Consider the following 22,814-nt stretch of genomic DNA (forward strand, 5'->3'; position numbering starts at 1 on the left):
GCTGTCTACACTGGCCCTTTTGCACAAAAGGACTTTTGCCCGAACGGGAGCAGCATGGTATTTCCACAAGAAGCACTGATTTCTTACATGAGATCGTCCGTGTTCTTGCGGAAATTCAAGCGGCCAGTGTAGACAGCTGGAAAGTTTTTCCGCAAAAGCAGTTGCTTTTGCGGAAAAACTTGCCAGTCTAGACACAGCCCAGGTGTTTGGAGGCAGAGTCTGGGCGGGGCTAGGCTGACGGTTTGGGAAGGCAACGCCTCTCCCTGCCTTGGATACCCGCCACCTCAGAAAATAATTCAACTTTTATTGTCGAGCTCTCATGATTCTGGGGGCTTGACGCAAAGTTTTGGAATGCGCAGGGCAGGCGCTAGGTCAATGCCCATGCCCTTCCATTCTAACACGGCAGCCGGTTTGACCAGCCTGGTAAGTTACTGCCCAAGAGAAGGCAGGAGGCAGTTAATGAGTGAAGTGGTTCACTGATTAATTGCCCCTAGCACATTATTTAATGCATAGTAAGGACTCGAACCCCAATAACCATAAAGGTGGGCTACGTCCCCAAGAGAGACACCTCCCTTGCCAAGACAAAGAAGTTCAAAGTCCTCTGAGTAGCGAGCTAAGTAGATTACCAGGTCACGTATCTTGTAGGACAACACACCCATACTCTGCAGGGCCAACAGCAGGGAGTAAGCTCCAGAGATCAGGTGCCTTTAACTGAGAAAACCAGGGATGCTGCTCCGGAATCAACAGGGCCATCTTCTACAGAGGCTCTTGTCCATCAGAAGCTGACATCCACGGAAAGAAGCCGAGAGGCAGAGCAGCCAGCATGGCAGAGACACAAACTACGTCTTGCTATTGGTGATAACATCATGCTAAGGGCTTTCAAGCTGGGCATCCAAAAACCGAAGCTCTTAATGGTCCCTTCTGTGGGTATGTCTACACTACCCCGCTAGCTCGAACTAGGAGGGTAATGTAGGCATACCGCACTTGCAAATGAAGCCCGGGATTTGAATTTCCTGGGCTTCATTTGCATAAGCAGGGCGCCGCCATTTTTAAATCCCCGCTCGTTCGGACCCCGTGCCGCGCAGCTACACGCAGCATGAACTAGGTAGTTCGAACTAGGCTTCCTAGTTCGAACTAGGAAGCCTAGTTCAAACTACCTAGTTCGTGCCGCGTGTAGCCGGGCGGCACGGGGTCCGAACGAGCGGGGATTTAAAAATGGCGGCGCCCTGCTTATGCAAATGAAGCCCGGGAAATTCAAATCCCGGGCTTCATTTACAAGTGCGGTATGCCTACATTACCCTCCTAGTTTGAGCTAGCGGGGTAGTGTAGACATACCCTATGAAAATAAGAGGCCACCCACAAAATACCCAGTCTGAGACTGGAGGGAAAAAAAGGATCATCTGACAGGCCACCGTTTGTAGTACGGGCACGTTTCGAACCCGTTTGCGAAGGGTTACTAAAGGATGGATGCTCGCAGCATCCCGTGGTTATCGGCAGGTGCAGCGGAGACTGGCCAAGACTGAATGGACGTGGAGGCCTATTCTGGGAATGAAGAGAGGCCTCGTCTTTCAGCCCTGCAAGCTTGGCCCCTTTTGCCTGCGCAAAAGGAACTTTAAAAAAAACTGGACAGATCGAGGCATGTTTATTTAATGGAGCTTTCTGCGGCAGCTCGAAGAGATGCGGCCATTCTCCGACTCCCAGCAAAAGCTGACAGCTCGAACTAACAGTAACGCTGGAGCCGACAGGGCCCAAAATAGCATGAGCACGAAACCAAGCGACAGGCCGATCTGACCCTGCCGCATGCTGCCACTCTGGGACAATTGCACTATGTTACACGTGTCCCAACCGGCCTCGAGAGTTCCTCGTTCTTGAGGTTAGTAGAAAACAAGCCGAATCCCAGCACTGTCCAGGAGATTCTGATGATGTTTCGGGTTCAATGAGGGGTGATCATGGATGGCAGGGTCACAGAAGGTACGTTGACACGGCAACGCTCTTTCAGGATACTGGAGTATCCCGAAATAGCTATCCCTCATCTTCCCAGCAAGCCTGTTATTTCGGGCTTGCTGTTCCGACGTCCCTGGAAACCTCATTCCACGGGGAGTAAAGGGCATTTCGGAGCAGAGAGGTATTTCGACATTTGGCCGTGTAGGCAGCACCAAACACTAAAATAAGCTATTTCGAAATAGCATCGAAATACGATCCGCAATTTGCGTTGCTCAAACTGCGTCTCTTATTCTGAGTTACGGTGCAGAGTAGACGCACCCAGAGAGAGCGAGTGGGAGATGCAAAGGGATGAACATTTTGAGAGGCTTCACCTGGACGCGGGACCACAGGAGAATGAATCTCGAGGAGGAAAAGGATCAGTCCCTCCATCTTTCCTCAGTTCTGCCATACACATTTGGCAAAGGAGCCGCTGATTTGCATAAATCCTAGATTCTAATACCAGAAGGGACCAGTAAGATCATCGGTTTTTGGATGCCCAACTTGAGAGCCCTTAGCATGTTATTAGAAGCAATAAAGTTTAGTTCTGGAGAGTGTCCCAAAGCAATGTCATTCCACTGCTAGGGCATCTCTAGGCAACCAAGCACTATGCTGGGAGCTGGAAACCCACAGCTTCTAATCCCACTTCTGCCACCAGTTTATTCTGTCCTTTGCCAAGACATTTTGTGCTGCACCTCCAGCTCTGCCAGCTGGGGAGGGAGGAGAGCAGCTTTGTACGACCATCTGAGCCCCCAGAATCTAGGCTGCCCCAGAGGTAGGTCAGAGGAGCTGGCAACTCCTCTAAGGTATGGCACTCCATGAAGAACAGCCTATGGCCTGTGGCGCAAGCCAGAATCTACACAGCTCTATGTGTCTACCACTGCCTTCAGCCCATTCCCTATCCTGGGGATTAAGAGGGGGTCATCAGAGTGCTATACTTGGGAAATTCACATTCTAGTTGTGGGGCATTAGCAGCCCTGGTGGCTGATGGAACAGTTTAGAGGGGCCAGAGTCTGTCCTGTAACGGCTCTGTGCCTCAGTTTCCCCACCTGCACCCTGAAGATGGGCGCCTCCCTGGCCAATGGTGAGGAATGGAGCGTTAGCACCTGGAAGGCACGTGGAGGCTTTCAGTGAGGGGTTCTGAGGGGCAAAGGATTCCCCGCACTGTGAAAACAAGGGGTAGAGATTGCAGCCGAAAGAAATGCCCTCTCCTGCCCCCCACAGGTCTTCAGCACGCAGCGGCTGTGGCAGGGGTCCTGCCCCACTTGCGCTAGGCTAAGAGAGAAAACCTAAATGCTAATTAAAGCATCTCTTGGCAGAAACCCCATCTGCAATTACAAAAATCATTTCTTTTTTTTTTGAGTCAGAAGCCTGTGGGGCCTCGTAATCTAATTAACTAAAGCGCATCCTTCCGCCTGCTCCTGCAGCTCCGGTGTCCCAGAGAATACAAATAGCTGAATCCCTGGCACTGCGTATCCCCTCCTGGCCAGCCAATCAGCATCATCCCTTCCACAGGGCCACCCCTGCCTCCCTGAGCTCTCATTGGGCAGTCTGTGAATGGAGGACACGGATTGGCTAGCACCAATCACAGCGCATGCCCCAAGAAATGGGTGCCGCAAACCCTGCACCCAGCACTGCCAGTGCAATGCTTTCAAATGAAGCAGCTTCAGTAACGGGAGCAAGCAAATATTCCTGATCCCACCGCTGCCCCCCAGAGAACAGGAGCAGAGAAACTAAGTGGAAAAGTGTTCCACCGGGGCCATGCTCTCTAGGGGGCGCCAGAGGGTAACACATCCCCAGCTAGATAGCAGCGCGCACGTCAGACTGTGGGAGTCGCGGAGGGTGGGGGGCAGCAGAGCCATGTGGCCTGGGGGCTGTGAGCACCATGCCCTTCTCTCAGGGGCAGAGAGCTGGGCTTTCCTCTGCTAACGGGCACCAGGGGGACCTTGTCATCTACGTCAGGGGGCTGTGTTGGCTGGGCCACTGTGCCCAGGCATGAGCCGTAGGCCGCCACAAAAGTGCACGGAGCCAAAGCCACAAGAATTTGGGGCACTCTGCTGGGAGCCTTTGCTGGCCACTGTCTCTCACAGCCCCGCACTGCCCCAGGTGGCGGCTGGTCCCTGACCGAGTTCAGCGTCAGGACCACAATGCTGATCATCAGAGGAGCCGGCCGGGGGGACGTGGCTGCTCCTCAGGGCATCAGGAGCCGTTACACGTTCCCTCCCGGCTCCTCACCACCTCGTCAATTCACCGGCCTCCCCGGTTTGGCTGCAGGCCCTTCCGCCTCACTGCTGGTTCCCCCTGCGTCACAGGCACCTCAGGGCCCGGTTCACGGGCCTGTCCTGGGCCCCTGCGTGGGGCTGCCCCTGCACAGGGACACCTGACCCACTGTCTGGCTCACCCCTTCCCAGGGCAGTTCCTGGGAGCTGCGGAGCAGGAGTCTCTGGGGCAGTCTAGAGACCTAGCACCTTTATAAGGGCACTAGGGACGCCCAGCACCCATGGCGGGCTGAATCGGCAGCATTAGACCTCTTGTACTGCTGGGCTGGAGGGATGCCCGCGCCGGTGGCTTTGCTGTGCAGGGCCCTACCCGCCCGCACCTGCTGCCAGCCCCATGTTTCCCAATCACAAGGCTGAGCTGCCAGCGTTACCAGACATCACAAGAGTCGCAACGAACCCAGCGGGGGATCTTTTCCTTTCCTCTCGGGCTTCTGCCCCTTCCAGGCACCCTCCGGCCACATTTTCACGGGTTGTGTCTGCGACCGGGAGGGCTGGAAACTTCCTTTTTCCCTTGAAGGGGAGAGACTTTGCAGCCGGCCCGTGGCGCGTTCTAGCCCTGGTCTACACGGGGGTTTCATTTCCAAATCACCCCCCTTCGGATGAATTCAGCAGCGGCGCGTCCACACCAGCGAGCCCGTTCCGTGGAAATCCCGGTGGCGCAGACGCTCCGGTGTGGCTATTTCGAAATAACTCTGCCCCCGGGGCATTCAAACTCATTACTCCAGTGCTCCCGGGGGCTCTAAGTGGAGGAAGCACGTCCACGTTCTCGGGGCCTGCCTTGGACTACGGCTTCCCCGCAGCGAGGGCGTGCTAGCTCGGAGTCGTTATTTCGGGGGTTATTAAATCGATTTTCGTTATTTCAAAATAGTTTCCGAGTGTGGACAGCCAGCCTGGGGGAGCCGGTTCTCACGCGGCCACGTGCAGGGGTCCTGTTGGAATCACATGCTGTGTGCGTTGGGCCACGGAAATCGTGTGGGGAGGGCTGGGCCACGTGCGTGGCTCTGTGCCCCACGTGCCGTGCCTGTCCCCTGTGCTGAGCGCCTGTTGGGGGTTCATAGCGGCAGCCTCGGGGGAGCCAGGGGGCAGCTGCAAACCGACTTGCCGTGGGGGGGACCGGGCTGCCCTGGCCCGGCTGCAGCAGAGGGAGAGGAGGCTCCAAGGGGGGAACACCCAGGCAAGAGGAGAGCAGGGCGTGAGGAGCGAGAAGAGACATTTGGGGAACCAGTGACGTGGCCTCCCGGAACTGCTTCAGGCCAGGCCGGCACTAGGCGGAAGCCTGGGTGGCAGGACAAAAGAGGCAGACGACAAGAGGCAGGAGTTTGAGCTCCTGGATTGAGTTCCTGGCCCCCCGCGTAAGCTAAAGTAGTTTCGAGGCTGCTCTAACCTAGTCTCTGCTTCCCACACCCCCACTGCGCCACCGGCGGGGAACTCGGAGAGCAGGCAGCACGCACGCCGGCGTAACCCGCCACGGGGCCCGGAGTGGGGACTCGCAGCTACGCCTGTCCAGTCTCTGGCAGCCGAGCTGCTCCTGGACGGCCTCTGGGCTCCTCAGTGTGCGTGCGCTGTGGTCCGGTGGGTCCATACCTGGGCCGCCCAGAGGCTGGTCCTTGCCCGGGCTACCCAACGGCAGAGGGTAAGGCCCCCTTCTCCCCATCCCTCCTGCTGGCAGCCATAATCCCGGCCTTAGAGACCCACCGTTACCTCAGCGAGCGGGACTCCGATTAACGATCCTGGGGGAGGACTCCACAGGCCGCCCCGCCCGTCAGGGTCGCTTCAGTACTTGGCAAGGGCCTTCTGCCATGTTTCTACCCTGGCGGGGAGAGCAGAAGATTTGAAGGCAGGACTCCTGGGTCCTCTGCCCAGCAATATCACTAATTGTGGGATGACCTTGGGGAAGTCACTTCACCGATCGGTGCCTCAGTTTCCCCACGAGGTGCTCATGTTGTCACCGGGGCAGAGGCCTGCAAAGAATGGAGACAGCGAGAGCGAACTGCCATAACACTCCGGAACCCCATGGCCCCGGACAAACAATCTCGAGGGGGGAAAAACCCAAGAGGTTGCCGTTTTGGGGGGAAAGCGTCTGAACTGAGAGCCATCCAGCTTGCCCATCCGCCGACCCATGGCCAAATCCTCCGGGCTCTGCCTCCCATTTTCCGACGTCCCCCTTGTTTGTTCTGGACTTGTCACAAACCCCCTAGCCAAACGGCGTCCTTTGAAGAACTCAGCCACGTACAGCCTGCTAGACACATGCGGGTTTCATTTCCACAAAACGTCTAATGAGAATATGCTACATTTTCTGGCTAAAAATATCATCCACTCAGACGTGGAGCTGCCATGCCAGCTACTAGAATGCAGGCCTGGAACACCATGGCCCATCACCCTCCCCAGCCAGAAATCTCTGTTTATCCTAGCAATTAATCCTCCCCTATGTTTGGTGATATTATAATTACAGACACATTGCCATTCTGATGGGCTGGCTTCCACCAATGTATTTTACTTTATTTACATCTCCACAATAGGCGACAACAAATAAAAAAAAGGGGGTGAAATTGTATTTGGCGAGACAAAGCCACATGCGTTCCCAATGCATTTTGTAGCTGTAAGTCACCCTGGCTCCAAATTACACACTTATTGTGGGAGCACACAATGAGAGCAGATTAAATATTGACTATCGCCGGCCGAACGCACGAAATAATGAAGAGCACAATAGTATGATTTAATCCAAGCCACTAGAGAAATGCACATCTGTACCATGCAACATGCTTTTCCCTCAGAAATACGCTTTGCGTTCTAGCTGGCCGGAGGCAGGAGAATTCCTTCCTCATAAATGATGTATTTTTTTTTCAGTTGCCAACACATTCCCTTTACCGGTTGCAACAAAAATGCAAATTGCCTGGTTTATAAACACCCAGGCGGTGCTATCTTAGCATTGTAAAAGCTGGGAGGGGGGTGTGTGTGGAAATGGGAAATGAATATGGCTAAAATCAAAAAAATATTTCTCCTTTGTCCCAAAAATGTGAAACATGCCTCGTCGTTATAGGCACCTCATTACAAAGTACTTCACACCTAGCCGAGGATCCGCAAACTGTGCTCTTCCCTCCCCTTTCCAATCCGACAAACATCATGCAAAAAGCCCCACAAAAACCCAGCGAGACCCAAATGCCAATATAACGATTGCGATAATAATATAGTGCAGAGAGGGCTAAACACACACTCTCCCCATATGCTAACCCTCTAAATCCCGTACGTCTGGCCTGCCTCATTCCAGGATAAAAGAGAACCGTAACCTAGCAAAGAGGAAAAGGCACAGAAGGTAAGAAAAAGCCCCTGGATCAGGAAAAGCCTGCTACAGTCCAGATGCAGTCATATCACTTCAGCTTCTCTGTACCATCTCCATGACAACCATGTAATTTGGATGCTCTACCCATTGCTGAACTGATCTTTAAAAGCTAGCTTTGTTATAAAACAGAGGATAGAATATGCCAAGGTTTGGGTACAGAAAACTTGCCCTATAAAGGAGGGTGGTAATTAAGCAGTTCTGTTTGCATGCTCCGCTCCCAAATCGCCCCGAGGTTTTAAACGGCCAGGAGAATGAACGGGTCGGAGGACTTGGAAATCAATAACCACCATCATCAATTGTTTTGGGGGAGTCGCGAGTCCAGGTACTACCCCTCGATCCCTCGGCCAGCCACCCGGCCGGGAGTTGGAAAATAGCTGAAAGCAGAGTCAGAGAATGGACATCTGGAAACACAGACACACAGACACACAGACACACAGACACACACACACACACACACACACACACACACACACACACACACGAAGACAATTCAATCACACACACACACACACAGAGTAATTGAGACAATCCGATCCCTCCCAAAGCTGGCACATCGAGGAAGAAGAACGCTGCCATGCCTCACCGAGCAAAACAGGACACAGGATGCCCGAGAAGGAATCACATACATGATCAGCAGTATATTGTCTGTGCACTTACCCGAGCAACGAGCCTTTTTTAGCTCCCCCCAATGCAGCGCTCTTTTCTCCTCACCAATCCATGCACAATAGCCAGCCGCTACACACGAGGAGTCACCCCACCCCCCATACCTTCCTAGACTTTCCCTGTATGGGGGTTTTTGGCCCCCTGGCAGTGGGTCACACCTCCCAGGTTTTCCTTCAGGTGTCAAGAGATTGCTGGAGATCCGGCAGGCGGAGTGGGAGGGAGGGAGAGGGGGAGGGAAGGGGAGGGGGGCGAGAGATAAGGCTGAAAGGGGAGGCTGGCGACTGCAGTCAATGAAAGGGGGGGGAAGACCTTGCTCCAGAAACCTAGAGGAATAGATTGCGGCTCAGCCCTCGCCTGGAAGAGGACACTCACTCCAGTGGAGTGTGAGGAAACTGCTAAGACTATTCCGCGTTTCCCTCCCAGCCCAGAGGGACAGATCTGCGAAGGGCCAGCCAATCGCAACCCTTCAGACTGGAGCGGGCACACGCCTGCCAAGCAGACGGGCCGTCTTTAAGACATGGACCAAATAAATAAATAAACAATCGATGAAAAACCCACCAAAACCGACAACGGTGGTAAAACCGAGACGGCTGCTGAATGCCTGTCACAGGGCCGAGACCCTGGGCCACAGGGGAGCAGGTGGGCCCCGGGAAAGGCATTCACAGGGCTTGCTGGAGCCGTCCCAGGGCCGTGTGCCGCCGTCACCCGGCTTTGCGCCTTCCATTCCCATCGGGTGCTAGGCTGGACGCTTCCCATCCCCAGCGGCTGCCCCCCAGAAAGGGCCTTGTCCCGGCTGGGCTTCCCATGGAGCGTTTTCTAGGAAGTCACCCTTCACGGCTTGGCCGTGCCCTCAGATGGAACCGTGTCCCCATAATGCTCCCGCCAGTGCGAACCAGCCTCTGCAGCCTGGGCTTTACGTTTTCAACTCACGCCGTTTCCTGTTCCCGGCATCCCGCGTCTCTTCCCAACACGGAAAGGCAGCCCCCGGAAGGGGCACACTGGCTCTTGGCACAAAGCTGGCTCTGCTCGGCAAAGGGCCAAGCTCACGAGAAAGAGGGGCTAATTCTCAAGGATTCACAGGGCACGTCTACACTAGGAAGCTATTTCGAAATAACCAAAGTCGATGTAATGACTCCCGATTTAACAAAATCGAACTAGCATGTACACAATGGGGAAAGCCTTGAAATGAGGCCGAGGCAGGCCCTGTTGATGTGGACATGCTACCTCGACTTGGAGCCTCAGGTAGCACTGGGGAGTAATTCATTCGAACAACTCTGGGGAGGAGTTATTTTGAAATTGCAGCACCGGAGCGTCCACACCACCGCTACTCCGAAATAACGATTTCCAAAGGAGCGTTATTCTCCCAGGAAAGCAGGAGGACAGATTTCAAAATAAGCGGCTTATTTTGAAATAATGGGCTTGGTAGGGTGGACTCTCCGCTTATTAATTCAACCGCAGGGGGGTTATTTGGAAATTATGCCCTAGTGTGGACAAAGGCTCAACGCCTACCCTGTGGGCAGAAAGGAGCCACTTTCTCCAGGGAGCTCAGCACGAGCGCTGGTGAGAAACCCAGAATCACACTCCCAGTGACGGGTAGGGTTGCCAGATGGTTTAACCAAAAATACCGACCCCCTCTCCGTCCCAAAAAAAACCCCAAAACACCAGGGGAAAATTTCTGTTGAAGGCGAAAAAAAGAGAAGAGACCAAAGTTGTTGAGCAAAAAAAAATTAAAAAATAAAACAGCTTTAAAACAGCATGGCCCCTTTCAGTGCATGCAGAGTCAGAATAGGGATAGGAACAGGGGAGCGGTTGAGCACTAAGACCCAGGGAAGGCATTGCTTCCTCTTGCTCTTAAGGCTTTTTGCAGGTGGCCATTTTGTTTTCTTGATCAGGCCAGAAGGCAGCTTCCCTGTGGAACCAGGTAAGCAGGGGGTCCGGGGTGGGGGGGAGGCCAGGGGCTAGGCCCGGTTGCCGAATGTGTCATAGGGTTGCCAGGTGTCCGGCATTTTTGCCTCCTGGAAGGAAAAGAAATCAGAAAATACCGGACATGTTAGGACATTTTAGGTGTCCGGTATTTTCTGAATTTTTTTTACCAGACAGGAGGTGAAAATACCGAACTGGCTGGGTCAATACCGGACACCTGGCACCCCTAGTGATGGGGACATAGCAAGGTAGGTGTGGATGTGCCAACAGCCCTTCCTATGCGGTGAACGGAGCACGTGTGCAGTCCCGGAGCTGTGTCTGAGGTAAAGAATGACTGCACGATCCATTGTAGCCTTCACCTCAGGCCTCCACCCATGAAAGAGCATCTCACTAGGTCCACGTTCCTATTGGAAAGCGTGCCCTACAGGAAGCACGCCTGGACAAGCCTTCGGGGACGACGCTAGTTACCTGTCTCCATTTTAGTCTTACCCTTTGTTTCTTATCTTTTAAAAGTTACCCATCCAGGAGAGGACCTTCCCTATATCCCACGCCAGCTCCCTTTGCTTAAGAGCCTTTGATGAGGGACCTTGTAAAGGCTTTCTGAAAATCTAAGTACCTGCCTCCACTGGATCCCCCTTGTCCTCATGCTTGTTGACCCCCTCAAAGAATTCTAGTAGATCAGTAAGGCAGGATTTCCTTTTACAACAACCGTGCTGACTTTCCCCCTGCAAACTGTGTTAATCTATGGGTCTGACAATTCTGTTCTTTACTATAGTTGTAACCAGCTTCCCCAACATGGAGACCAGGCTTACCGGTCTGTCATTGCTGGGATCACCTCTGGAGCACTTTCAAAACTTGGCATCACATCAGCTGTCCCGCAGCGTCACTGGGGCACACAGTGGTACGTTTGTTGTCTGAGGAGTAGCTCTGCAACACAACACATGGGGTTGTTTGCAGGGATCGTACCTGTAAGGACCCACCCACGTAACGAGCCACCCTGCAGCTATGCTCATGAGTTCTCCAACAACTGCAGGTGTGAATGAAGGTCCCTGAGCTGCAGAGAGAGATTCAATAAAGATCCTGACAATGGGAAAGACCAGTATTAGTCTGGCAAAGTCAGGTATGGAATGAGATTCAAGTGAGCCTATGGTTAATGTCAGCCTTCTCGCCTCTGCTCAATGTTACTGTACCCGTACGCAGGTAATTGTCAGGTTGTGATTCTTCAGGAAACCACGATCAACATTCATCGGTAGGTCACCCTGGTAGGGTCTCCAGGCAAGTAGCAGAATCCAACTGTTGTCCTTTGAAGGGACAATCTGCAGCATGAGAAAGTGCGGTTCTGGTTTCTGAGCAGAATGCACAGGCTAGCTGGGATGCATAACAAGAGTTCCCAGTCATGATGCTTCGGGGAAGGAACTGATCAACAGCTGGAGTCAGGAAGAAATGCCTCCTCCCCGTGCTTGAGAGCTGCATATTCGTCCTGCTCTGGTAAGGGTGATGCTTACTGCTTACCCGGCTAACCACCGCCTTCCCTACTACAATCCACTCATGCTTTTCCTAGTGCTCTGTATAGAAATACCACCCCCTTCAGGATTCTCCTGCTCAAACATCCCAGGATCCCACTTTCTGTCTTAGCTCCCACTTCAGGCTGGAAGCTCATGGGCAACCAGTTATTGAGCATGTCCCCTAACTCCCTTTCTGAATTGCTGCTTTCCAAACACTGCCCCACCTAGACGAGTGTCTTACAGTCTTTGTTCGTAGGCCACGTCTTCACTAGGGGGAAGATTGGTGCCGCCGGGATCAATCTGCCAAAGTTCGATTTAGTGGGTCTAGTAAAGACCCACTAAATTGAACTCAGAGGGCACCCTGTTGGCAGCCGTTACTTCTGCTCCCGTGAGGAGTAAGGGAAATGGGCAGAAACGCACATGTGTGGTGTGCAATTTCACCACGTTACTGCATGGGGGTTCGACCCAGTTCTGTGTTGGATGGATGGGAGCCCCTCGATATTGAATCCAGCCCTGCTTGCTGGTGGCACCACCTGGCAGAAGGGTTACAGAATACTTCTCCCTTTTCTGCCTCAAGGTTGACAATTTTACACTTTCCTAGTAACCACCATTTGTAGTATTTTTTTCTCCATATACATAAACATATCTTTCTTATTGCCTTTCATCCTACTGCCATCCATTTGTCATGGGTGCTGTTGGCTACCCTTATAATGTCTCCGCTAATTTTTATTATTATTTCTTTTACTTCCTGCTAATAACTTTTTAACTGAAGAGGCTTCTTTCTGATTGAAGAATTGGGAGAAGGCGGGTTGGGGTGTCCGATAAAGTTTTCTTAAACAAGTCCCACTTGTAATGTACATTGGTTTTCCTCACAGTCAATCATATTCAGACTTGTTTCTAGGATTTAGGTGTCAACCTTTTAAAAAGTGCCACCTGTGTCTACTTGGGACTCTTTTCTGTTTGCACCTCTAGGCAACCCGCAATCTTTAGGGGTATGTCTACACTACCACCCTCGTTAGAACTAGGGTGGTTAATGTAGGCAACCGAAGTTGCCAATGAAGCCCGGGATTTGAATTTGCCGGGTTTCATTTGCATCTTGCCGGGCGCCGCCATTTTTAAATCCCCGCTAGTTCGGACTCCCTGCCCGCGGCTACATGCGGCACGAACTAGGTAGTTCGGAATAGGCTTCCTATTCCGAACTATCTGTACATCTTGTTCCACGAGGAGTAACGGTAGTTCGGAATAGGAAGCCTAATCCGAACTACCTAGTCCGTGCTGCGTGTAGCTGCGGGCACGGAGTCCGAACTAGCGGGGATTTAAAAATGGCGGCGCCCGGCAAGATGCAAATGAAACCCGGCAAATTCAAATCCCGGGCTTCATTTGCAACTTCGGTTGCCTACCTTAACCACCCTAGTTCGAATGAGGGTGATAGTGTAGACATACCCTAGTTTAGGGATCAATTCATCTTTATCTGTCCGAATGAGGCTGATTTGGAATTTCTCTACATTGTTTGCAATACATTTTGTTGGTTCAAAAATCATCATCTGTGCTTTTTGGAAACTCGAAGGACATTTTGCCCCCACACCTCACCTCAGTACCAACGGCGGATGGTCGTGAGAATGGTTGCAATGGTTACAGTGGGGGTCAGGCCCACTACCATAAGTCTGGATAGCTCTGACGATGGCTTCATTTGGTTTCATCTCTACGAGAGGAGACCACTGCCAAACGTTGTCGCGCCGGTTTAGCCGATCAGTTTAACAAGGACGCTTCTCAATTTCTTCACATTCAGAATCAGAAGGGAAGTATTTTCCCGCAGGATAGTCTAGGGCAGCAGGTTTCAAACTTTTTGTCTCTTGACCCAGTTCAAGAAAACTGTTGATGCCGCGACCCAACATCATGTGACTGGAGTGTGGGCTCCGGGGTGGGGCTGAGGCTGAGAGCTTTGGGGGGCAGGAGCGGCTCACTTGGAGCAGCTCCCGGGCAGCGGTGAGCTTAAGGCAGCTTCCTGCCTCTCCTGGTCCCGCAGACCATGCTGCCCCAAGAAGCAGCCGGCAGCAAGTTCCCAGCCAATGTGGGTGCAGAGCTAGTGCTCGGGGCAGGGGCAGTGTACGGAGCCCTGTGCACTCTCCTCATCCCCACCTAGGAGCCGGGCCTGCTGCTGGCTGCTTCTGGGGTGCAGCATAGTCTGTGGTGCCAGGACCAGCTGGGAGTTGCCTTGGCTCCTCATTGCTCCCTTGATCCCCCTGCAACCACGAGCCCCAGCGCCCGACATCCCACCGCCCGGTCCTGGGGTGCCACCCCTAGCTCGAAAGCCCCTGAGCCAGGTCTCTCCACTGAAGGGCCGTACGGGACCAGATACAGCTTCAGTAGTTGCCCAGGTCTTGCTGACTTGTTTGACACTCGGATCCCGTTTTCCGGCCAGGGCAGTCGTCCGTCTACGTGCTGGTTCTCCCCTGAGCCACGCGGAGGGGCAACGTGCGTAAGACTCATGTGAAGGAGTCTGAGCTTTGGCAACAATGCTCGGCTTAAGCAGCTGCCTTTCCAAGCCGCTCTAGATGCAGCAATCCACTGCCTGCCTTTTCTAGCACCCCCGCCCCCCGGCCCCGCTTTCATGCCAGCCAGCTGAATAGCCCCTGTACCAGCTCCAAACGCCGGAGATCATCCAATGGCTCTGTTTGGCCCTGCTCGGGCAGCTGTCAGTCTCTCCAGCACCGACGCTGTTGTGGCAGGTGCCGTACAGATGTGGGGCTCACGAGGGGCTGGGCTGGGAATAATGGGAGGCATTAAATGCACTTAGTAAATACCTCGGAAAGGACCCTCCAACACCCCCCCCCCACCAGAGACCAAAGGCATCCGCACCCACCCAGCGCCTGCAGGACCTGCGATGGGCATGCCGATCTCACATGTAAATTGCAGAGAAGGGATCCAACAGGGCTTCGTGGCTCAGCGGCTCAAAGCCAGCCCGGGAAGGGGGTTGGATGGCCAGCTCTTATGAAGATGAATGGAAATTGGGTCTGAACGCCTTAGGGCATGTATAACGCACATGTCCAGCCGTGCAACAACCGTTTATCGAGTAGGTCACATGGTGCGCAGGGAGAGCGGTGTCTGGCGCGTCGACAGGCCCCTCGCAGTTGTAGGGTCTTCTGGGAGCTCAGTCTGACTCCGTGTCGTTCCTGGGCGAGAGGGCCTTCGACCCCAGCGGTCTCTTGCTTAGCACTGCACGCGAGAGCCTCACCTCCGCAGGGTCGGGGAGAAGACAGTGACTTAAAGGGGACTAGGAGTCCTGGGTTCGAGTCCCAGGTCTGTCCCGGGTTTAAGGCCAGCCAAGAGCATCATGACCTCAGCTCAAGACACAGGCCAGAGAATTTCCCTTCGAAATTCCTGCCTCGTGCCTGGCCCAGTACATTGCAGGGAGCTGGTAGCGCAAGGAGGGGGTGGGGCTGCTGGAGCCCGCAGGGAGCTGGGGGTCACTTGGGGAGGGTGATCCGTGGCCACGTTGGCTCTGGGACGCTTTGCAGCGTGTTCCCGGCACTGCTTTGGCCCAGGAAGGAAGTGGGCGCCCCGGGAAGCGCTGTGGGTACCTCACAACGGCCGCGTGTTCACCATCTCAAAGAGGCACGTCCTTCGCCATCCTGGCGGTGCAGAGGGCCACGCGGCGAAGGCAGGGGCTGGGCAGCCTGGGCGGGCCTGGGGACTCCGGTGTGGGTCTCCCCCCAAGAGAGGGTCCTGGCCGCTGGATGTTCCACCTTTATCGGCAACGGCCCCTTCCAACCACACATCTCCTCCCGGGGGCCGAGCCCCGGGTCACTGCCGTTGGCTCAACTACCAAGGGAACGTCTTCGCTCCCTCTTTGCACGGCCACGGCACGAGGCGGGACATGGCACTTTGAGAGCCAGACGTGAGCCTGGATTGGCCACCCGAGCTGACAATCACCCCGGGAACTTCCCCCGCCTCCAAAGGGTCCTGGGGAGAGAAGCCCTCTGTTCAAGGCCCTGCCTTTCAGACGGGGGCCGAGCTGGGGGCAAGGGGCACCCAGCGGAACGTAGCTCTATTGCGGTTCCGTTATGGGCGGCGTGCCTTCAAGTCTCGGCAGTGGGTCTTGCAAGCTGCCTCTCAGACGGCGTTAGCACCAGCGTGAGAGCCTCCGGCTTGTGCCCAGTGCATCTGAGGGACAAGTCTGAAAATCAAAAACTGGAGCGGTGCCCTGGGTACCCGAGAGACTGCCCAGGAGAGGGAAACAGGAACAGACACCCCTGGACTGAGGAGGATACAAGCTAAGCTACCAGCCTCTGGGGGTAAATGTCCTGGGCTAGGGGCTGCGGGCGTTAACCAGCCCCAGCAGAGAGCCGGATGCAAAGCTCCCCTGCAGCTGGAGGCCGGAGCAGAGCGAGTTCCAGCCTGGGATTCCGGGGAGGGCGGCGTGAAAGCGTCCGCTCCCTTTGCAGAGAACAGGCCGCCCCCCAAGGACGGGGCCTTGCCCTAGCCTGAGGATGGGCCTTTTCCCACATACGAGTCCCTCCCACCCCCAGATCGTCAGGCCTCTCCCTTCCTTTGCTGCACGGTGGCTGTGGGTGCCCGATGGACTTAGGCCAGGGGTGGGACCCGGGGAAGGGGTGGAGCAGGGGTGGTGCATGGCCTGCAGCAGGGTGGGGCTGCCCCAGGCCCTGCACCCCTCTCAGGATGGCCCTGCTAACAGCAATAAGTTATTTGTTGTTATATGCAAGACACAGGCTTGTTGCAGCTTGGTTTCCTATCGTGCTGAATTCTGAACGGCTGGGAGCCAGCCTCCCCCGAGCCGCAAGGGAGCTGGCGCAGCCGTGAACTGGACCCCAGGGTGCGCTGGTCGCCGATGTCGAGTCGCGCAGCCCGGTCATCGTCCTGTGGAGATAAAGCATGGCCGGGGGAGGTCAAGGGCTAACGTACCGATTAGTCGCATCCCAGGTGGGCCAGGCCCCCTCAGCACGGTGGGAGGAACCCAGGTTTTGATACACTTGCCCTGTTCTCTCATTCCAAGGGGAGGTTTTCAGCAGAGCAGGCTGCTCCGCGTTTCCTCAGGCCTCGAGAACGCGCTGTTCGCTTGATACACCAATATAAGGAGCCTCTCCGTGCCTACCCCCCACCCCTCAAGGTCCTACTCTTCTTCCCTTCCGGAGGCACCTACAGCCGTTTGGCTCAGTCCATCCCCTGCACGACTCTCCAGGGGCATTGCAGGAACACCTTCCTGGCGCCAGCTGCGACGTGAGAGGCCTAGACCTCTGAGCTTGGAGTCAGCACAGAGATTCCCAGGGGGGAGGTGTCGCTGCTTTGGGGAGCGGCCTCCCGGAGTCGAGTCTGGCGCCCCGAACCAGCCCACGCCGGGCCAAGCTTGGCATCTGTCTCCGTTCCGGCCTGATCGCCAGCGCTGGTCTGCAAACCAGGCAGAGAAGAGGGCTCTTTCCTGGCTCTTTGCCTTGGCTGCTTAAAATTCAAGAGGTTGACTTTCAAAGCCGGCAGAAAAGCAGCAGAATTAGAACAGCCAGGCCTCCCCCCCCTCGGGGGGCAAGTCTGTATGGAGGGAATTGTCCAGTTTGAACTTGGCACGCCAACCTCTAGCCTGGAAGGACACCAGAAGACTTGCCTATGTCAGCTGCTTCCTCGCCTTGCTGACTTGACGCTGTCCTTCACAGGCTCGGGGGACATGTGCGAACCTCCCTTTTCAGCCGGAGCGGGATGAATTGGAAACAAATCAATTGCTTGGCGAATTTCACCTGTCCGCCTGCAGACAGACTGCAACTTTCTTAGAGGGCGTCACGATTGCAAACTGTTTCACAGTCTTCCCCGAATTTATTTTACTCTCTGGCTTGCTGCCGGGGGAGCTTTGTTCTGATTGATCATAGAAGACACATCTGGTTTCCTGTCTCCGAGTGTCATTTTTTCACTAGTGCTGGTGCACCGTGAAGCTACAACTTGCTCCCCAGGGCCAGCGTGCAAGTAAGAGAGGGCGAAATGCATGTTGCGGGAGCACTAGGACGAATCAAGTTCTCCGCGTGAACGTGCACAGCACGGAAAGGCCTACGGGACAGCACAGCTGGCGTGCACTTGTTTAAACACAGCAGCAGATACTTGTGCACTCGCTGCAGAGCTCTGTTCTGAACCAAGGGAGGGAGCTCATATCCCAGAGAGTTAACTCGGCTACGTAACCTCTTTGATTATGTCAAAATCAGAAACTTCTCCGTGAATTTAGCAAGTTTTGTCCTTAGTCCTGCTCCTTTCCCCGTCAGCCCAAGATCAAGGGCTGAGATCTTTAGGGGAACTTTGCTAAATTGTCCTTCTGCTTAGATAACCTCCCCAATACCATTCCTTGAGGATACACATAACCCATGGGTCGCCCTCTCTGTGCCTATCCACAAAGACAGGGGCTCGGCCGCAGCTACAGAACCTTAGCTAGAGCTACTCACGCTTCTGGAAGTTCTTGCTCAGTCCCCGGATGTCACCTTGTGGACAAACAGGGTGGGGTTTCTTTAGGGATAGGGAAAGTGAATCAACAAAACTACAGGCCCCCTTTCCTGGTGGGCTCAGACCCAGTGCTATGGGGGTGAATGCATACACTGCTCACCTCCACCTCCTTCCTCTCCTGGAAGGGGGCAGTGGGAAAAACCTACTCAGCATAGGAGAAGCGCCGCGGGGCTGGGAATAGGGGTCGAGGAGCAGAGAATTTCCGTGGAGCCCAAGAGGGACAGGAGAATTATTCGTTTAGAGATTTACTTGGACTTAACGTTGGACCTTTTGTCATCCCAGAAGGGGACCGAACTTTTAAGTGACCTGGTTGGAGGCCAGAAGACTTGGACAAAACCAGGCTATTGTGGGGCCTAGGAAGAGGCCACCAGGGGGTGCTAGAAGTAAAATCTCCTGCAACATTGCCCCTTCCCAGTAGGGGGCAGTCTTGTGGTAGCAACTGTTTACCAAGTAGGAGCTGAGAATAGGGATCAGGAATGCACCAGGTTTTAGTCTGTGAATTTAAAGCAATTCTCCTCCTGTGGGGGTAATAAGTCTTGAAAGGACTCCCTGCCTGGCAGCCTAAGATCTTTTCTTACTCAGTCTCTTCCAAGACTTGGCTCTATGTAGGGGCAACCCGTCCATATGGGTGAGCTAGCCGGTCACCTAGGGCGCCAAGCTAAATGGGGCAGTATCATTGAGGGGTTTGGGGGTGGGGGTGCCGATTTCATGGTTCACCTAGGGCGCCACTTGCTGGCAGCTAGTCTAGGGCCGCCCCTGGCTCTATGCAACACAAGCTCTCCTGGCTGATTTGGTTTCTGCACACCGACCAGCCCGCCCGAGCTGGCATGTTCAGTGTATTGACCCATTCGCTCAAAGGCCCGAATCGCCCGCAACGTGTTTGCTCTGCCCCTCGTGACGTGCCGCCGCTCCAGCCGGGCCGTTAGGGAGCTTGGAGATCTTCCCCTGAGACGTGTCTAGATCCGCTCGCTCTACCGCAAGGCCACCAAAAGTCGCCGCGATGCACCACAGCCCCAGACAGAACGGGGGGGATTAGAAAAGAGCAATGAGAATGACCAGGAGGCCGGAGGGAGTTGTAGCTTAAAGGAACGGTAGCGGGGGGGGGGTTAGGGTTAAAGTCTGGGGGTAACAGCCCTATAGGGCTATTTCACAGGTGTCAGCAGCAGCATGTGAACATAAGAACGGCCACGCTGGGATGGACCAAAGGGCCATTGAGCCCAATGACCTGTCTGCTAACTGGGGACACCACCAAGTACCCCAGAGGGAGCGAACAAAACAGGGAATCATCAAGCAATCCATACCGTTGCCCCATCCCAGCTTCTGACAAACAGCCATTGATGGATTCATCCTCCATGAATTTATCTAGCTTTCTTGGAACCCTGGTAAAGGCCTGGCCTTCGCAACATCCTCTGGCAAGGAGTTCCACTGGTTGACCGTGCATTGCGTGAAGATGTACTGCCTTTGGCTTGTTTTAAACCTGCTATTAGTTTCTAGTTCTTATGTTACAGGAACAAATAAATAACCTTGTTCACTTTCTCCAGCCATGATTTTGTGTGTGGAGAGGAATCGTTTGAGGCTAGTCAAAGGCAGCTAACTCGGGAGGGTGGCTGCAACAGAGCAAAGGGGAAACACGGGCTCACGAGCACGCAGGGCACCCAGTGACTCTGGGGTGGTAGAGCTGTCTCCCAGCGAGGTGGCAGCACACCTTGACCTGAAGCACCGAAAACCAGCCTAGCGCACGGGCTAGGAACCCGTGAGGAGGGACGCTCCTGTCCTGGCTGAGGCACCCTCTCCATCTCCAGAGCTTCCGTGCAGACCCCTGCGGTGCCTCCATCAAGAGAAATTCCACGGGGGGGGGGGGGTCATCCTCTGGCCCCACAACCTCGCCCCACACCACAGCAGCCCAGCACCGCACTCAGGGCCGGACCTGTTTTCCGCTCCTCTAGCCACGCACAATCCGCTGTGCCCCCCAGCCTGCCACGGCAGGCAGAACACAAAAGGCCCCCCCGACGTGAATCAAGCCAGCCCTGCCCCCTCGTTAACTCCGGCAGCCTGTCTACTTACATTAGGCTCCCCGAGGCGCGCCCTCCCTGGATCCAGGCTCTGGGGGCTCCACGCCAGCGTCCTGCGGGCGCGTCTCTTTGCCAGGGCGCTGGGGCGTTTCCAGCCGAGAGGCAGACAAAAGGCGGCGACGGCGGAGCCTCCGTTGCTAATGGGGTGGGAATGGTTAGCGAGGCTCTGGGGGCTAATTGGATCCGAACGACCCTCCCTGCCCTCACCAAGGCAGCCCCACGTCCCCCGTCCTCACGCTCACCTCCCTTCTGGTTTCAGACTCCCCCCTCGCCCTGGCCCGGCTCCTGCAGCCACCTGCCAGGGGCTGCACAATTAACCCCCGAGGCCCTCGGGCGGGCTCCCCGGGTGAACCGTCTCCTAGACAACTGGCTGGCTGTGGGGGCCTGGACACGTAACGAGGGCCCTGCCAAATCCAGTCAGGAAAACCCCATCGCAGGCTGCCCCCCCATGAAATCTCCCCTCTCGGCTGTGTAGATGTCAGGAGGGCACCAAACGGGGGGTCCTGACTCAAAAGGGCGTTGTAGGCGGGTGTTACGGATTTGCCTTACTGCCGGGGGCTGCCCTGTGATCCACAGAGCTCCCTGCAAGCGGAGCGCTGGGGTGGTCGCCCAGCAGAGAGTCAGATGCTGCCCAGCACCTTGGCACAGTGCCCACTGCCACTAGCATGGGTTTCTGCAGGTGGTGCGCATCCACACATACCCCAAAATTTATTCCGCACACGGATGAAAGAATCAGGGGGAATGCTGCTGATCAGTCTGGGAATGAGTTCACTTCAGCACCAGAGCACCCTTTCTCTGCAGCATGGCTACCTTTCCCTTTCAACTTCTCCCCTCCAGACCACAGCACCCCTTACCTCTGGAGACTGCCCTCGGGGCAGTGCCCAAATCCCGGTTCCTCTCCTCCCCGGGGACCCAATTCACCCAAGCCCACCGCTGGCCTGGGTGACCCCGCCATCCTTCAACAAGCCCCTTCCCGCGGGGGCAAACCGCAGCCCGAACTGCCCAGTCTCACTGGCAAGGGGGCGTGAGGACCTGCTGCCTAGTGCCTCTCGGCAGCCCGCAGCCCCGCTCGGGTCCCTGCATGAGGGCCTGAGCCTGGGTATTAATCCGGCTGGAGCCCTGCCTCTCCCAGCCCCGCTCTGCCCATGGCACCCAGTGTCTCCTACGTAGCATCGCCACCTTCCTTGGAGAGAGAGAGACCGCCTACTGCCCGGGCCCATTTTTATAAGGCCTAGCCCAGCCCTGATTGGCTGCCACCAGCCTCCTTCTGATTGGCCCCTGGCTCCAGCCCTCTCCAAGGGCTGATTTATTCCCCTCTGCTCTGGTGCCCCATGCCAGGGGTCACAAGGCTGCGTGAGGGGCGGGAGGCCATGGTGTTGCCATGGTGTCGACGGGCAAATTCCCTAGACCGGGGTGGGGAATTTAAGACTTGTGGCCCGGATGCAGCTCCTGACGCTCAGGACTCCCCCCCAGCTTTGGGAAGCCTGTGCTGGCTCTCCAGTCCCCCTCCCATCCCTCCACAAAATCTACTAGCCTGGGCCGCCTTGGCTGGGGCGTGAGGCGAACGTGGGGAGGGTCTTTCTCCTTTCCAGTCGGGGGCTACATCAGTGAAGGGCTGTTTGGGGGGCTGTTTGCTTCCCACTTGTGTGCGGCTCTGACTGATTTTTCTGTGGGTCAGCAGCCGCTGACCCCAAAAATGTGCCCCACCCTTGCCCTAGACACTGGGTAGCCAAGGGGCACCTGCAGCCCACACGCTATCCGATGGCGTGTCCACATGGTGGCCAGGAATATTTTGTTGTTGCCATTCAGGACTCTCTCTGTGGCTTAGAAGTGAGACGACACAGAATCAGGAGCCGCCAGATGCTGGAGAGCTGGGCCCCCACCTGCCTGAACAGAGACCAGAAGAAAACAGCCGTACAAGCCCCGACTCTGCTGGCTCTCTGCTCGGGGTGGGCTGGGGAAAGCGGCCTGCTTTTCTTCCAGGGACGCCAGCTGCTAGGACAAGTAGGCAGGCAATGTCACAAAGAAGGACATGCAGTCACCCGATTTTAGGAAAGGCAAAAATAGATCGTCCTGCTGGAAAGTAGGGCAGGCCTGCCCAGAATAGGACAGCTGGTCACCCCAGCGGGAGCCGCTCCCGAGAGTCTCGGAGACAGCTTCTCCGTGTACACAGCGGCCGCCCGGGGTGGGAGGCAGCGATGGGAGACCAGGTGGAGAAAAAGCAGCACGATGCTTTCACGGTGACAGTGGCTGGGCATTTTTCAAGTGTGCCGGCCTCTCGTCTGGTGCTCACTTTGCATCTGCCGTGGGCACGAGGAGTTCCTAGGCCCGGCATGCAGCGTGTCGTGCACAGCAGCACCCCCGTCAGCACAATCCCCTTGGCACACCTCGGTGTGTCCTGTCACCTTCCAGCCAATGTGCTTCCCATCATAAATATCCTGTGCCCTAGAGTGCACGTTGGCTGATGGTTAGACGAGATTCCTGGGTGCTGAACCTAGCTCTGCTACAGAATCACTGTGGGGCCTCGGGCAAGTCACTTAACCGCTCAGTTCCTCCG

At 55.4% G+C, this 22,814-nt stretch overlaps 1 protein-coding gene across 2 annotated transcripts in view; it reads right to left on the reverse strand.

Moving 5' to 3' along the window:
• Positions 1 to 20,409, reverse strand: part of PSD2 (pleckstrin and Sec7 domain containing 2) — a 102,682-nt gene extending 82,273 nt beyond the window's left edge. Inside the window, exons 1-2 of one of the 2 annotated variants that reach the window (XM_075900102.1) lie at positions 20,250 to 20,409; positions 10,998 to 11,112 (exon numbers count right to left, since the gene is read on the reverse strand). In XM_075900102.1, coding sequence (XP_075756217.1) covers positions 10,998 to 11,047 — 50 coding nt within the window. In that variant the 5' untranslated portion in view covers positions 11,048 to 11,112; positions 20,250 to 20,409. Of the gene's footprint in view, positions 1 to 8,256; positions 8,361 to 10,997; positions 11,113 to 20,249 lie in introns of those variants that run through there. The other variant, XM_075900103.1, reaches the window with a different exon arrangement.
• Between the last annotated feature and the right edge of the window lie 2,405 nt (positions 20,410 to 22,814).

This window comes from Pelodiscus sinensis, chromosome 17 (assembly GCF_049634645.1).
Source record: "Pelodiscus sinensis isolate JC-2024 chromosome 17, ASM4963464v1, whole genome shotgun sequence".
Lineage (NCBI taxonomy): Eukaryota > Metazoa > Chordata > Testudines > Trionychidae > Pelodiscus > Pelodiscus sinensis.